Source organism: Coregonus lavaretus (genome assembly GCF_964263955.1).
Source record: "Coregonus lavaretus genome assembly, contig: HAP1_SCAFFOLD_1025, whole genome shotgun sequence".
In the NCBI taxonomy this organism is placed as follows: domain Eukaryota; kingdom Metazoa; phylum Chordata; class Actinopteri; order Salmoniformes; family Salmonidae; genus Coregonus; species Coregonus lavaretus.
Genome location: NW_028165596.1, coordinates 42,170 through 55,620, shown reverse-complemented (window position 1 = coordinate 55,620; position 13,451 = coordinate 42,170). Strand labels below are relative to the sequence as shown.

The 13,451-nt window shown below is 44.2% G+C and overlaps 1 protein-coding gene across 1 annotated transcript; it reads right to left on the bottom strand.

Moving 5' to 3' along the window:
* Window positions 1-346: 346 nt before the first annotated feature.
* Window positions 347-13,161, bottom strand: LOC311115691 (2-hydroxyacyl-CoA lyase 1-like; the record flags this gene model as incomplete). Its single annotated transcript, XM_084190846.1, has 10 exons — window positions 347-430; window positions 2,211-2,316; window positions 2,664-2,799; window positions 3,599-3,711; window positions 4,011-4,105; window positions 4,282-4,359; window positions 4,548-4,620; window positions 4,779-4,854; window positions 12,153-12,240; window positions 13,147-13,161. Coding segments are annotated over 10 exons (864 nt in total), but the record flags the coding sequence as incomplete, so codon positions are not given.
* Between the last annotated feature and the right edge of the window lie 290 nt (window positions 13,162-13,451).

Sequence of the window (13,451 nt, the reverse complement as noted above, 5' to 3'; positions counted from 1 at the left end):
GGTACTGACTCACAAAAGTAAGAATAAACAGATTGGATATCATCATCAGTGGAGGAAAAATAAGAATGCCCCACATTGCCCTCATTTAGCAGACGCTCTTATCCAGAGCGACTTACAGTTAGTGCATACGTTATAAAAAAATGTCATACCCCCCGTGGGAATCGAACCCACAACCCTGGCGTTGCAAACACCATGCTCTACGAACTGAGCCGGCCATTCCCTCCACTACCCTAGGCGACGCTGGTCCAATTGTGCGCCGCCCCATGGGTCTCCCGGTCGCGGCCGGCTACGACAGAGCCTGGATTCAAACCAGGATCTCCAGTCCCCCAGGACTGTGTTGTGTTACCTGCTTGACAATAGTATTGATGTCCCCCAGGAGAGCAGCAGCAGGTTGCACGTTGTTCCCCATCTCCTCAGCACACAGATCAACCTTGACATTGACCTTGACATAAATAACGTATGTGGAACGTTACTACAACATACCAGCAACGACACGACAGGAAGAGCGCCGTGCGTGACACATGTAACAGCAGCTGGAGGAGTGGCCAAACCTCAAGCTAAACACAACAGAAATAACCAGGCAGCACCACATAATGCTAAGGCTGACACACACACGTTCCCTTTTATAAACCGGGTGACTCGAGCCCTGAATGCTGATTGGCTGAAAGCTGTGGTATATCTGACCGTATAACATGGGTCACGTTGAGGGAGGAGGTCAGAGACCTGGCCGTGTGGTGCCAGGATAACAACCTCTCCCTCAACGTGACCAAGACAAAGGAGATGATTGTGGACTACAGGAAAAAAAAGAGGACTGAGCACGCCCCCATTCTCATCGACGGGGCTGTAGTGGAACAGGTTGAGAGCTTCAAGTTCCTTGGTGTCCACATCACCAACGAACTATCATGGTCCAAACACACCAAGACAGTCGTGAAGAGGGCACGACAAAGCCTATTCCCCCTCAGGAGATTGAAAAGATTTGGCATGGGTCCTCAGATCCTCAAAAAATTATACAGCTGCACCATCGAGAGCATCCTGACTGGTTGCATCACCGCCTGGTATGGCAACTGCTTGGCCTCCGACCGCAAGGCACTACAGAGGGTAGTGCGTACGGCCCAGTACATCACTGGGGCCAAGTTTCCTGCCATCCAGGACCTCTATACCAGGCGGTGTCAGAGGAAGGCCCTCAAAATTGTCAAAGACTCCAGCCACCCTAGTCATAGACTGTTCTCTCTGCTACCGCACGGCAAGCGGTACCGGAGTGCCAAGTCTAGGTCCAAAAGACTTCTCAACAGCTTCTACCCCCAAGCCTTAAGACTCCTGAACAGCTAATCATGGCTACCCGGACTATTTGCACTGCCCCCCCACCCCATCCTTTTACGCTGCTGCTACTCTGTTAATTATTTATGCATAGTCACTTTAACTCTACCCACATGTACATATTACTTCAACTACCTCAACTAGCCGGTGCCCCCGCACATTGACTCTGCACCGGTACCCCCCTGTATATATAGCCTCCCTACTCTTCTTTTATTTTACTTCTGCTCTTTTTTTCTCAACACTTTTTTTGTTGTTGTTTTATTTTTACTTTTTTGTTAAAAATAAATGCACTGTTGGTTAAGGGCTGTAAGTAAGCATTTCACTGTAATGTCTGCACCTGTTGTATTTCCGCGCATGTGGCCAATAAAATTTGATTTGATTTGATTTGAAATGTATTTTGACTGTTCGAATTACGTTGGTAACCAGTTTATAATAGCAATAAGGCACCTCTGGGGTTTGTGGTATAGGGCCAATATACCACGGCTAAGGGCTGTATCGAGGCACTCCGCGTTGCATCGTGCTTAAGAACAGCCCCTAGACGTGGTATATTGGCCATATACCACACCCCCTCGGGCCTTATTGCTTAAATATAGATGTACTGTACAGCACTAAGACAGCCATGACATTATTTGGAGAGACCACAAAGACTTATAGAGAAGCTATATAATTGATAGACTAAATCCAATAGACTGAGTCAAATACCTTTATACCTGGTTACAATGAAATGTAGTTCACTATGAAATGACCTGTGACTAGGGTTGCAAAATTACAGTTACTTTCCCAAAATTCCCAGAAATCCCTGTTGGAAGATTCCAGAAATCAGAACGGAATAAGAAGAAAATCCGAAAAAAAGAAGGAAAAAAAAGAAACCCTACTGGTGACCTTTGACCTAGCTGGATGACCTTTACTTGGGTGTCAAACCTGGGGGGAAGGCCAAAGTGCAGGATCCAGTTGAGTCTGGCACCAAGTAGGACCACAACATCAGACTGGAGCAGAGCTCTGCAGTCCCCACCAAGACCATAGAACCAGGAGGATAGGAAGAGGAGGAGGAGGAGGAAGAGAGGAGGAGGAGGATAGGAAGAGAGGAGGAGGAGGATAGGAAGAGAGGAGGAGGAGAGCAGGGACAAAACAAAATGTAATGAAAAGAGGCTAGTTATAGGAGTAGTGTAGTTGTTTGATTGACACCAGTTTACATTGACATGACCTGGCCAGGAGAGACTAGTTATAGATAGGGATTTCAGGAGTTTCGTGGTCCGTTCAAATGGTCAGGGAAATTATTGGTCCTACTTATACAGTCAATGGTCTGTACATGAATATGATGCCAGCTGAGAGAAGGAGAGGCTGACCTGGAGCGGGCAGCAGCAACACAGTTGGGGTGATCGTCAGGCAGCACCCCTTTACCCATGGGGGTGGGCAGGAAGGGCAGGTCACACCCCTCCACCAGCTCCTTCAGAGCCCCCTCTGCTCTTCCATGGGCTGCACCTGCAGAGGGACACAGACAGAGGGCACTGCCACACGGATTTCAACAGACTGGCCTTCACAACTGGGATGCATTCAGCTGAGCAAAACGTTGTGCAACGTTCAGATAGAAATATAGCATGTAGAACGAACGTGCCTCTCGGACAGGTAGAATGAGAAATCATGTCAACAACATTTGTCGACTGAACGTGGCCCTATTTTCGACTGAACCGTGGTACATTTACATTTTAGTCATTTAGCTGACGCTCTTATCCAGAGCGACTTACATGAGCAATTAGGGTTAAGTGCCTTACTCAAGGGCACATCAACATATTTTTCACCTAGTCGGCTCGGGGATTAGAACCAGCGACCTTTCGGTTACTGGCACAACGCTCTTAACCACTAAGCTACTTGCCGCCCCGGCTGTGGTACAGTGCTATATGTGTTACAGTGCGTCTCACCTGGCTATTGATCTCTCCTGGACAGACGCACGTAACATAACTGGAAGTAGCGTCTGTCAACAGACTGGGATGTGACAACTTTGTTCCGGTACGCTGATTTTTCACCACTAATCATTTGGACAAATCCCGATTTCGCAGGTACTCGCATCTTTTCAATTTCAGAAGGGGAGGGGACATTTGGCCCATAAACTTGCCTGAAACTTGCAGAGAGTTTCCGTTTAGGGGGGTGGAAACTTCGCAAGTGGCGTTAGTATCTTTCTCTTAACATCTCCCCAGACCTTAACCAAGTATCTGACGCAATTATGCAACATTTTAGTTCTGTTTCCCCCAGATGATCTGGCTATTAAAAAAGCAATGCCTACATTTGCCAATGATGAGTAAAGGCCGTTTGGCTCCTTTCAGGACCGCCAGTGCTTCTGTGATCGCCATATGGTCAGCCATACTCACAGGAGGAGGTGGACTACAGGGCACCTCTCTGACAAAGGAAATAATAAATAATAGGTCAAACATTAAACATGTTACCTAGCAACTGTATTGCATATGTAAATACATCATGAAGGTCTATCGAGGCTTATTGCTATTCTCTGATGAGAATATTTTGATATAGTGCTATATTTTCTAAGTAATTTAATTTCTGGTTCACTTCAGACGTTAAAAGGTATAACAAAATAAAATAAAAATGACTACGGTGATGTGAATTCAGAGGTATACATATTCAACAGTAACGCATTAGTATACATTTTAAATGGATGAAAGACAGTGATGGCCACTAACCTGGCTCTGCTCCTGTCCAATTTAGCATTGACCATGTCCCCAGATATGTCTACGTATACAGCACCTGGACGTCCATACATGCTAGTGCGTGCTGCCTTAGACAGACCAAACACCCTTCCATTCAGATCAATTAAGGCTGTGCTGTGCTCTTATGAAGCAGTTAAGGTACCTTGCTAAGCTGGAAAATTAGAGGTCAGAAAACAGACAATTGCAGGTGATACCAAATGATATGAAGAGGACTACACAGAGGGAGTCAGAGTAGACTGTATACCTTCTCTACCACTGAGGAGATCATATCCAGACTGCTAGACCTAGCAGAGAACTTACTGTACAATCTGCATGCCTCCACCTGACAGAGAAAGAGGACCACAAATAACAAATGATTTCCTCTTTCAGCAATTAAACTGCTAGGGCCAGTTTCCCAGACAGAGATTCTCTATTGAGTTTGCTTTTTAGGTCATGACTAGGCTTAATCTGTGTCCCGGGATACCATCCCCTAATGTTCAATAGTCAGAAATGTCATGGTTGAATCGGTACCTGTGGAAACTCTTGAAACGCCCCAGTGGTCTCTTGGTTTTGATCAGAGGAGCCTCCAATAACAATCACAGGCCTACAGAGAGAGAGGTATCACACAATGACATCAACTGACAAGCTGAGATAGTTTGGAGTCCTCAGATCATTTTTTGCAGTGTGCGGATAGCATCCCTTCTTTTGAAAGGCCACTGAACATGAGTAGTAGGGTCTTCTGTTTGTGGAGTTCTAGCATACCAGCAGTTCATGTTAGCATTGGCCATTGCACCAAGTGAATGGATGAGTCCCGGTCCAGACACAACCAGACATGCACCTGGACTGGAGAGGAACAGACAGACAGAGGGAAAGACAGGAAGACAGGCAGACAGACACACAAAGGGTCAGACAGACAGGCAGACATAATTAGCAATGCAAAAAAGCTATGAAACTGACCCTCACACACTACACGCTCCTGTAGTCTATGTAAGGGTAGTTAATATCACATGATTTGGGGAGAGCTGGTTTAGTAATAAAAAGGTGGCTTAGGGCTTGTTCATTGCGCATTCCCACATACTTGATTCCTGAGGCTTGAGCTGCCATAGCTACTTCAATGACTGGAACACCAACTATTCCAAACATATATTCTACATTCTGTAGAGAGATACATGTAGATACAGTATATTTACATTTTTTAAAACATTTTTAGTCATTTAGCAGACGCTCTTATCCAGAGCGACTTACAGTTAGTGAGTGCATACATTTTCATTCTGAATTGTATATGAATTGTTACAATGTAGTTTAGATTTTCTTTGCATTGACACACACATTGGCATGCATCAACAAGGGTGTTAACACAGAGCTGCCAACTCTCACGCTTTCGCCGTGTGACACACGTTTTTGCCTGTTTTCACACGCACTCACGCCACACATCCAATTTCTCAAGCAAAAAAAATCGGCAGAGACTCGTTCGTTCCTTTTTTCAAACTCCCCGACGGTAGATGGCGCTGATGAGCGCCAATGAACCATATGTGCTGCACCCCGAAGTTAGCGACAGAAGAAGAGATACCATTGCCGTGAAAGTCAACATAAGATGAGCAGGTCACTACCTTTTTTTTTTTTTTGTCATTTAGCAGACGCTCTTATCCAGAGCGACTTACAGGAGCAATTAGGGTTAAGTGCCTTGCTCAAGGGCACATCGACAGATTTTTCACCTAGTCGGCTCGGGGATTAGAACCAGCAACCTTTCGGTTACTGGCACAACGCTCTTACCCACTAAGCTACCTGCCGCCCTGAAGAAGTCTGATAAGAAGCTGAGCTGAGACTAGGTATGTAACAATGAAATGTCGTCCAATTGAATACTCACTCTCTTAAACTTTAAATCTTGAAATAAATTATTTGTTTGTGCGTGTGAACATGATTTAGTGTGGTGAATGTAAACTCAGCTGATTTCGAACAGGTAAGATGTATTCCAAAGAATTTAACATAAATACAGGAAATGTGTGCAATAGAAGTAGGTATGTTTTTGTAACTGAGAGTAGAGTTATTAAACCAACATGACCATTTTAATTGTTTAAGGTTTCAAAGATGTCCCGTAAGAGACCTTTGCCAGGACAAAAGCGAAACCTTTTATTTTATTTAAAGAACCAGCCAAGTGAGAAAAGACAGACAAACACACTGACAGAACAGCCAGAACGATTGATAGAAACGACAGGACAACAGACAGAGGAGCAACACAAAGGACAGAGAGAGCAGGAGACAGGACAGACTGACAAACAAGCAGAGGAGCAACAGACAGGACAGATTGACGCACATGCAGAGGAGCAACAGACAGGACAAATAGAACAACCAACAGGGCAGATGGAAGAAGACACAGAGGGACAGAAAGAAGAGACCCCCCCAATCCAACAGCAGGGCCAGAAGAGTCGTGCTCTGGCTGGAGCAGCAACATATAGATCCATTTTCAAAAATGAGTGGACCTCTTCATGGCCATTTATTACCAGAGGGAGCCTCAACATGCACTACTGGTGTGCAGTCTGCCGTATTGAAAACTCATGTTGCCACCAGGGTGTGACAGATGTAGTGCGCCATATAAAAAGCAAAAGGCCACCAAGATAAGCAACGAGCTCTCCTGTCCACAGCCACAATATCCCAATATGCAATGGCCGTTCCATCTGTTGGGGGTATGTCTGCACAAGAGGTTAAGGTATGATATGTGTAATGATTCTGTCAAGGTTCAATCAAGAGTTTTGTGTTCTAGTTGATCACGGTAAAGTCATGGTTGATAGTTTTGACTAATTTGTGGTTTGTATTTCAGTGTAGTACAGTCCAGTTTTCTTAATTTGAGATCTTAGTTGCTGAATGTGTTTTTTACCTGTGCCCTATTATCGCAGGCGTCTATTTTAAATAAACTATGGTATTTTGGGAGGATTAATAATTTTTTATTTCTTACAGACAAGAAGGGCTGAGGTCAAAATGACAGCTGGGTTGGTAGTTCACAACGTCCCCCTAGCCTTTGCGGACCACCTGGGGCCTCTCCTAAAATAATGTTTCGGAGATTCGAAGACAGCGCAGGAGTACAGGTGTGCCAGGACTAAGTCATCCTGCATTACCAATGAAGCACTCGCACCATATTTCACACAGGAGCTTGTGAAGGAGATGAAAAAAGCCCCGTATACCCTTGTTACGGATGGGTCGAATGACACTGGTATTTCACAAACTATTTGAGATTTTTCTCATCTGCAAAACATGTGCTTTGTGTATTTTTAAACATCTAATAACATGAACATCTGTATGATTCTAACTTGTCATTATAGGAGTGGAAAAGATGAACCCGCTTACTGTCCGGGTCTTCATGGGCAGCAAAGTTGTCCACCAGTTCTTAAATATGTGCACAACAAGTGGGAGGAGATGTGGGCCAGCAAGTGAGATCTTCACCAAAATTAACTCCACCATAGAGGAGCATGGCATCCCTTGGGAGAACTGCTTTGGTCTCTCAGTTTACAATGCAGCTGTGAACATTGGACCACGTAATTCCATTGCCTCTAGGGTGCTCCAGAAGCATTCCAACACCTATATTCATGGTTGTCCTTGTCATGTGGCACATAACACCGCCAAAGCTGCAGGAGTGGGATTTTTTAAAGATTTTTTAAAGTGAGTTAAGGCCTGATTTATCTTTACATGTAACTTTTTATTTGTATCCTAATTACATGCATTGACTGAATGCGTTACGATTGATTTATGCATTGCAGGTGTCCGGTTTTGATTTGGAGGATATGGTAGTGGACATCGGTTACTGGTTCAAGGGTAGCACAAATCGGAAAGGATACCTGTCAGGTATGCATGTTTGATACTATTAAGTGTAATACTGAAATGCTGAGCTGTAGAAAATATATGATATGGATTTAATGTCTAAAACAGAGTTTTGTGAGCTCCATGAAGCGGAGTACATGGAGGTCCTCCTGCATATCTCGGTCCGTTGGCTAAGCCTTGAACGTTGTGTGACCAGGATCCTGAGGCTGTATGAACCTCTGGCCAGCTACTACAAATCTGCTAGTATGGTCATCAATTTTCAATTTCATTATGCAGCAACTACATGGATTGTTAGTCACATACTTGTATTAATGACAACCTCTTGTTTTGTGTTATTTATTGATTGATTCAAGATGAAAATCAGGCCAGGTTCAAGAGACTTGTGCAGACATTCACTGTCCCCATGACAGAAGTGTACCTGCTGTTCTTCCAAGCCACCGTACCAACTTTCACTTCTTTCAACTTGCTGCTTCAGAGAGAGCAGTCATCAATATTTTTGTTACATGATGAGGTGGGATTGGATTTTGCAGTTTTTTTCCATTCTGTGTTTCTTGCTGATATCTGCAGGGGTCCTCTAAAACAGGTTTCACCTACTATTTTTGTAAATGTCTGTTATAGATGGTGAAATTCGTACGCAAGCTATGTTCCAAGTTTATGGTTCCAGCAGCTCTGCAGTGCCATGAGGAGCCTTGTGAAATTGCCTTTGAAGAAAAGGCAAACCATTTACCAGGTTAGTATTTGACTATTATTATGATCAAACACTGTGATATGTGATATTTAGCCTTGTACATTATACCGATATGCTGTATTGGGTTCACAACCAGGGCTAAAATTAACAGATTACTCGACGAGGGTGACATCACACCACAGCAGGTGGATTCATTCCATGAAGCTGTGTTGTGTTTCCTGACAAGTGCTGTGGACTATGCACTTAAGAAGCTGCCACTGGAAGAGCCACTGATCAAGCACGCACAATTTGTAGATGTACGGCAGAGGGCTGAAAGTGACATCGAAGATGTCCTGTACTTTGTTGAAAGGTTCGTTTTTTTTCTCTAATTATTGTCTTTCATCTTAGCTAAAATACCCTGTGTTTTATGATGAGGTGTGTTCACTCCTAAACTGCACATGAGATATTCTTATGTGGCTTCTCCTCAAAGATGTGTATGAACTGCTGCTGGTTGATGACTATATACCTAAAACGTAACAACTTGTAACTCTACTTTCATAAATAGGTTTCCCCATCTCCTCCCATACCATTGGCCAGAGGAGCATGACCTTCTGGGTGAGGAGTTTCTAAATTATCAGACCATGCCAATGATATCCCTGCAGGACTAAACTGAAATGGAAAGCTTCTGGGCTGAAATGGCAACCCGGAAGCATAATGTAATTTTTTTTTCCTTTTTTGTCTTTTCTTTTGGCAGGTGTGGCTTGGCTACATCTGTTGCTTAAAATTGTTGCATGCATATATGTGTCATGCATGTTTCAAATTATGCATGTTTTTATCTGAACTTTGTTAATGGATCAACCTACAGTATATTCACAGTATTAATCAATAAAAAATCAAGGTATGTTTTTCCATTGTGTTTTGGTGCATTTTCCATAGGTGACAGGAGCCAAAGAATTCGAGAGGCTTGCTGCCGTCGCCAAGCTTGTCCTGGTGTTGCCCCATGCAAACGCAGATGCTGAGAGGGTGTTTTCAGTTGTGGGACTGAACAAAACCAAGAGAAGAAACAGCCTAGCATTGGATGGCACCCTGTCCTCAATAATGACCATAAAGATGGCCAATCTGGAGCCCTGCTTCAAATGGGAGCCCCCCTCCGATATCATCAAGGCCTCCAACAAGGCCACAGGCCAGTATAACCATGCCGACAGATCATAGACAAGAGGCCCATTTGAGATGAGCCAGGTCTGCGCAGAATCGATTACCAGCGATCACCGCCCAATGCATGCTGGTTAGATTTGTGTCCGACTTGATCCCGACTTTCTCTGACGTCATGCACACGCGGGCAACGATAACCTCATGAGATCAAGGCAGCCGCAGTTCTGAGATGCAGGCAGTGCAATTGCTTTTCACCGACTGCAGGACCCAGGCGGACCCAGGACAAAAACTCACTATGTTAACATATGCTATTCCACATAAACATCTAAATGTTTTTCTACAACAATATTAATAGTTAGCTATACCAGTGCAATGACCTATGGCACACTTTCACAACTCGTAGTGCTACATTCTCACTGCCAAGGACATGATCAGCGACTAATATATTCTTAGCAACACGGTTACACAGTATAACACTGTTTTATATAAATTGCACACACTTCACCTGAGCTTTTAGTGCCTCTGCAATGAGCTGAGCCCCAGTCACATCTTCCATTATTATTGTCGAGAAATCTGTTCAAAGTGCAAACGCGGTTAGCAATGCTTTCTTGGACTTGTTGTTCAGTAGCTTATAAATCGTGTTTAGATCTCTTGCAAATCATTAGTTTTTGTCTGCTTTCCAGCATGCATTACATGAGTAGCTTTTTCTTCTTCAGTGGGGTTTATAGACAGTTGGCATCCAACGTTATGGTGCATTACTGCCCCCTATTGTACAGAAGTGTGGACATGAGCCGTGCAATAGCAGTCATGAATATTTAATAAACTAGTAGCATTTTTCTTTTTTTATTGCAAGAAATACATAATAAGCCCTCATTATGTGTTTATAACTGCACTTAACTTAACACTTAACTCAATTAAGTCATTATGAGTGTATGACAGTATGAACCCCAGGGTTGTGGGTTCGATACCCACGGGGGGGCAGTATGAAAAAAAAAAATATATATATATAAAAAAAGAATAAAAATAAAATAAACAAATAAAAGAATGTATGCACTCACTAACTGTAAGTCGCTCTGGATAAGAGCTTCTGCTAAATGACTAAAATGTAAAATGTAAATACTCCTGAGTGGCGCAGTGGTCACAACGGCAGGGTTGTGGGTTCGATTCCCACTGGGGGCCAGTATAAAAAAATATATATATATCTATGTATTCACTAACTGTAAGTCGCTCTGGATAAGAGCGTCTGCTAAATGACTAAAATGTAAATGTAAATGTAAATGACTTGAGTGTATGCATTATAGATATAGGCTTTTTTTTTTTTTTTTTTTTTTTGTCATTTAGCAGACGCTCTTATCCAGAGCGACTTACAGTTAGTGAATAAATATATATATGTATATATTTTTTTTTACTGGCCCCCCGTGGGAAACGAACCCACTCCCCTGGCGTTGCAAACGCCATGCTCTATCAACTGAGCTACATCCCTGCCGGCCATTCCCTCCCCTACCCTGGACGATGCTGGGCCAATTGTGCGCCGCCCATGAGTCTCCCGGTCGCGGCCGGCTGCGACAGAGCCTGGATTCATAGAAAGTGTTACAAATGTTCTCCTGTCATCTTATAGGAGATCCATTCATGGATTTAGTTATGGCTTGAGAATGTGACTGGTCTACGGAGTTCTCCTTTATGTCTGTCTTTGTATGTGACAACAACTTTTCTGTATTATGTGTATTTCCACAATCAATAATCATAAACGGTACTTCACTATGAATACTTTTGACTATGTGATTTGAAGTACTTTACCGTTATCTTGCACATACATGAAGACTACTATAGACAGAAATCAATGCAGTAATGTTTTATTAAATAAAGGCTCTGATTAAAATATAATATTAATAAAATCAGGCATTTGGCTAATTCTTCTTCCCAGAAGCTCCTCTGAATGGTTTGGAGATGGCTCTGGAGAGAGCGTGTAACACCCTGACTATGAGTGGGCGTTTACGGGACTGGGACTCCTGGGGAGCAGGGGCCGGTGTGGTTGTCAGGTCCTCCTTGGGAGGGGAAGTGGATGGAACCTCTGGAACCTCACACTCAGCATCTGTCATAAGAACATTTCATAATCAGAAAATGAATGTGTGTGTTTGTGTCTGTCCGTCTGCCTGCCTGTCCGTCTGCCTGCCTGTCCGTCTGCCTGCCTGCCTGTCTGTCTGTCTGCCTGCCCGTCCGTCTGCCTGTCCGTCTGTCTGCCTGTCTGTCTGTCTGCCTGTCTGCCTGCCTGTCCGTCTGCCTGCCTGTCCGTCTGCCTGTCTGTCTGTCTGTCTGTCTGTCTGTCTGTCTGTCTGTCTGTCTGCCTGTCCGTCTGCCTGCCTGCCTGCCTGCCTGTCTGTCTGTCTGCCTGCCTGTCCGTCTGCCTGTCTGTCCGTCGGTCTGCCTGTATCTGTTGTCACTGTTTTAACAAGCTTGTCATAGGGTGATACATCAATATGACATTATCGATGCTTATCACTTACCCTGTGAAATATGAGTCTCTCTGAGACGTTTGGTAGGCAGTGCATCCTGTTTAGGGTGGCTCTTCGGTTCCCCTTTTGTCTTGAACAGCTGTTGACAAAACACATCAGGACAACTGAGCCTGTGTAAAATACAGAGTGTGCATCCCAAAATGCACCCTATTCGCTACGTAAGGCACTACTTTTGAAAAGGGCCCATAGAGCGCTGGTAAAAAGTAGTGCACTATATAGGGAATAGGGTGCCATTTGGGACATAGCCATTGACTCTCTCCCATGTGTATTAGGATTGCATTACAGCGTCCTCACTCAACCTCCTAAAGACAATGACAACAGTTTTGTTCTAATGCTGAGAGACAATAGGGGTGTAGTGAATCTGTAGGGTAAAATTCAGCCCTGCCTTACAGATGTAATCTCAAAACACAGAGCACCCTACCTTAATCATGATCTTTGGAAACTTATGCATTTTCGGTAGGAAACGCCACTTCCTGTTCTTCTTAGTCTCTTCCCCTCTGGCAGAGGGAAGGCGGGCCATGCCGTCAGCCTTTACATCAGCCGGGCTAAGGCTCCTGGCAGGGAATTCCTCAGTAGCATTAAGGTCAGCTACAACACCATGAGTGATGTCACTTGTGGCATTGCTGGTGTCTGAGTGAGAAGAGCACGCTAGTGTGACCGACCTGTGTACAATAACTGGGAGAAGAGGACGCAGCCATTGAAGTCAGTCACTGCATCCCAAATGGCATTCTCTTCACTTTATAGTGCACTACTTTTGACCAGGACCCATAGGGTCTGGTCAAAAGTAGTGCACTAAATATGGAAGAAGGTGCCATTTTGGACACAACCAGTGAATTTTACATCATAAAACGCAATGTATTGAGCATCATGTTACAATTAAGTCCTATGCAGATGAAAAGAGGTACTTTCACTTACCATCCTCCATTGTAGACTTGGACACATAAGTCAGGCTGTCCATCACCACGTCTGTCATCAACTTGATGACCTGATCCAAAACCATTTCAGCTGATGGTGGCAAAGGCCTTCCCATACACTGCCCCAGGAGTCTCCTAACAGAAGTCTGGGCAAAGTTGTAAATGAGCTCTGAGGCATCGTCCTTTGACAGCTTCCTCAGGGCTGGTTTAGGCAGCGCTGGTTGAGAGAGGCTTCTGTGGCCAACCATGGATTGAAGCTGACGGTTTATGGTTATCTCCTGAATGAGACCATGGACCTTTGCGATCAGGTTGCCAGATGCACCTTGAAGGGCTTCAACTGACAGGAGCCTATCCAGATGTTCTTCTGCTGAAGTCA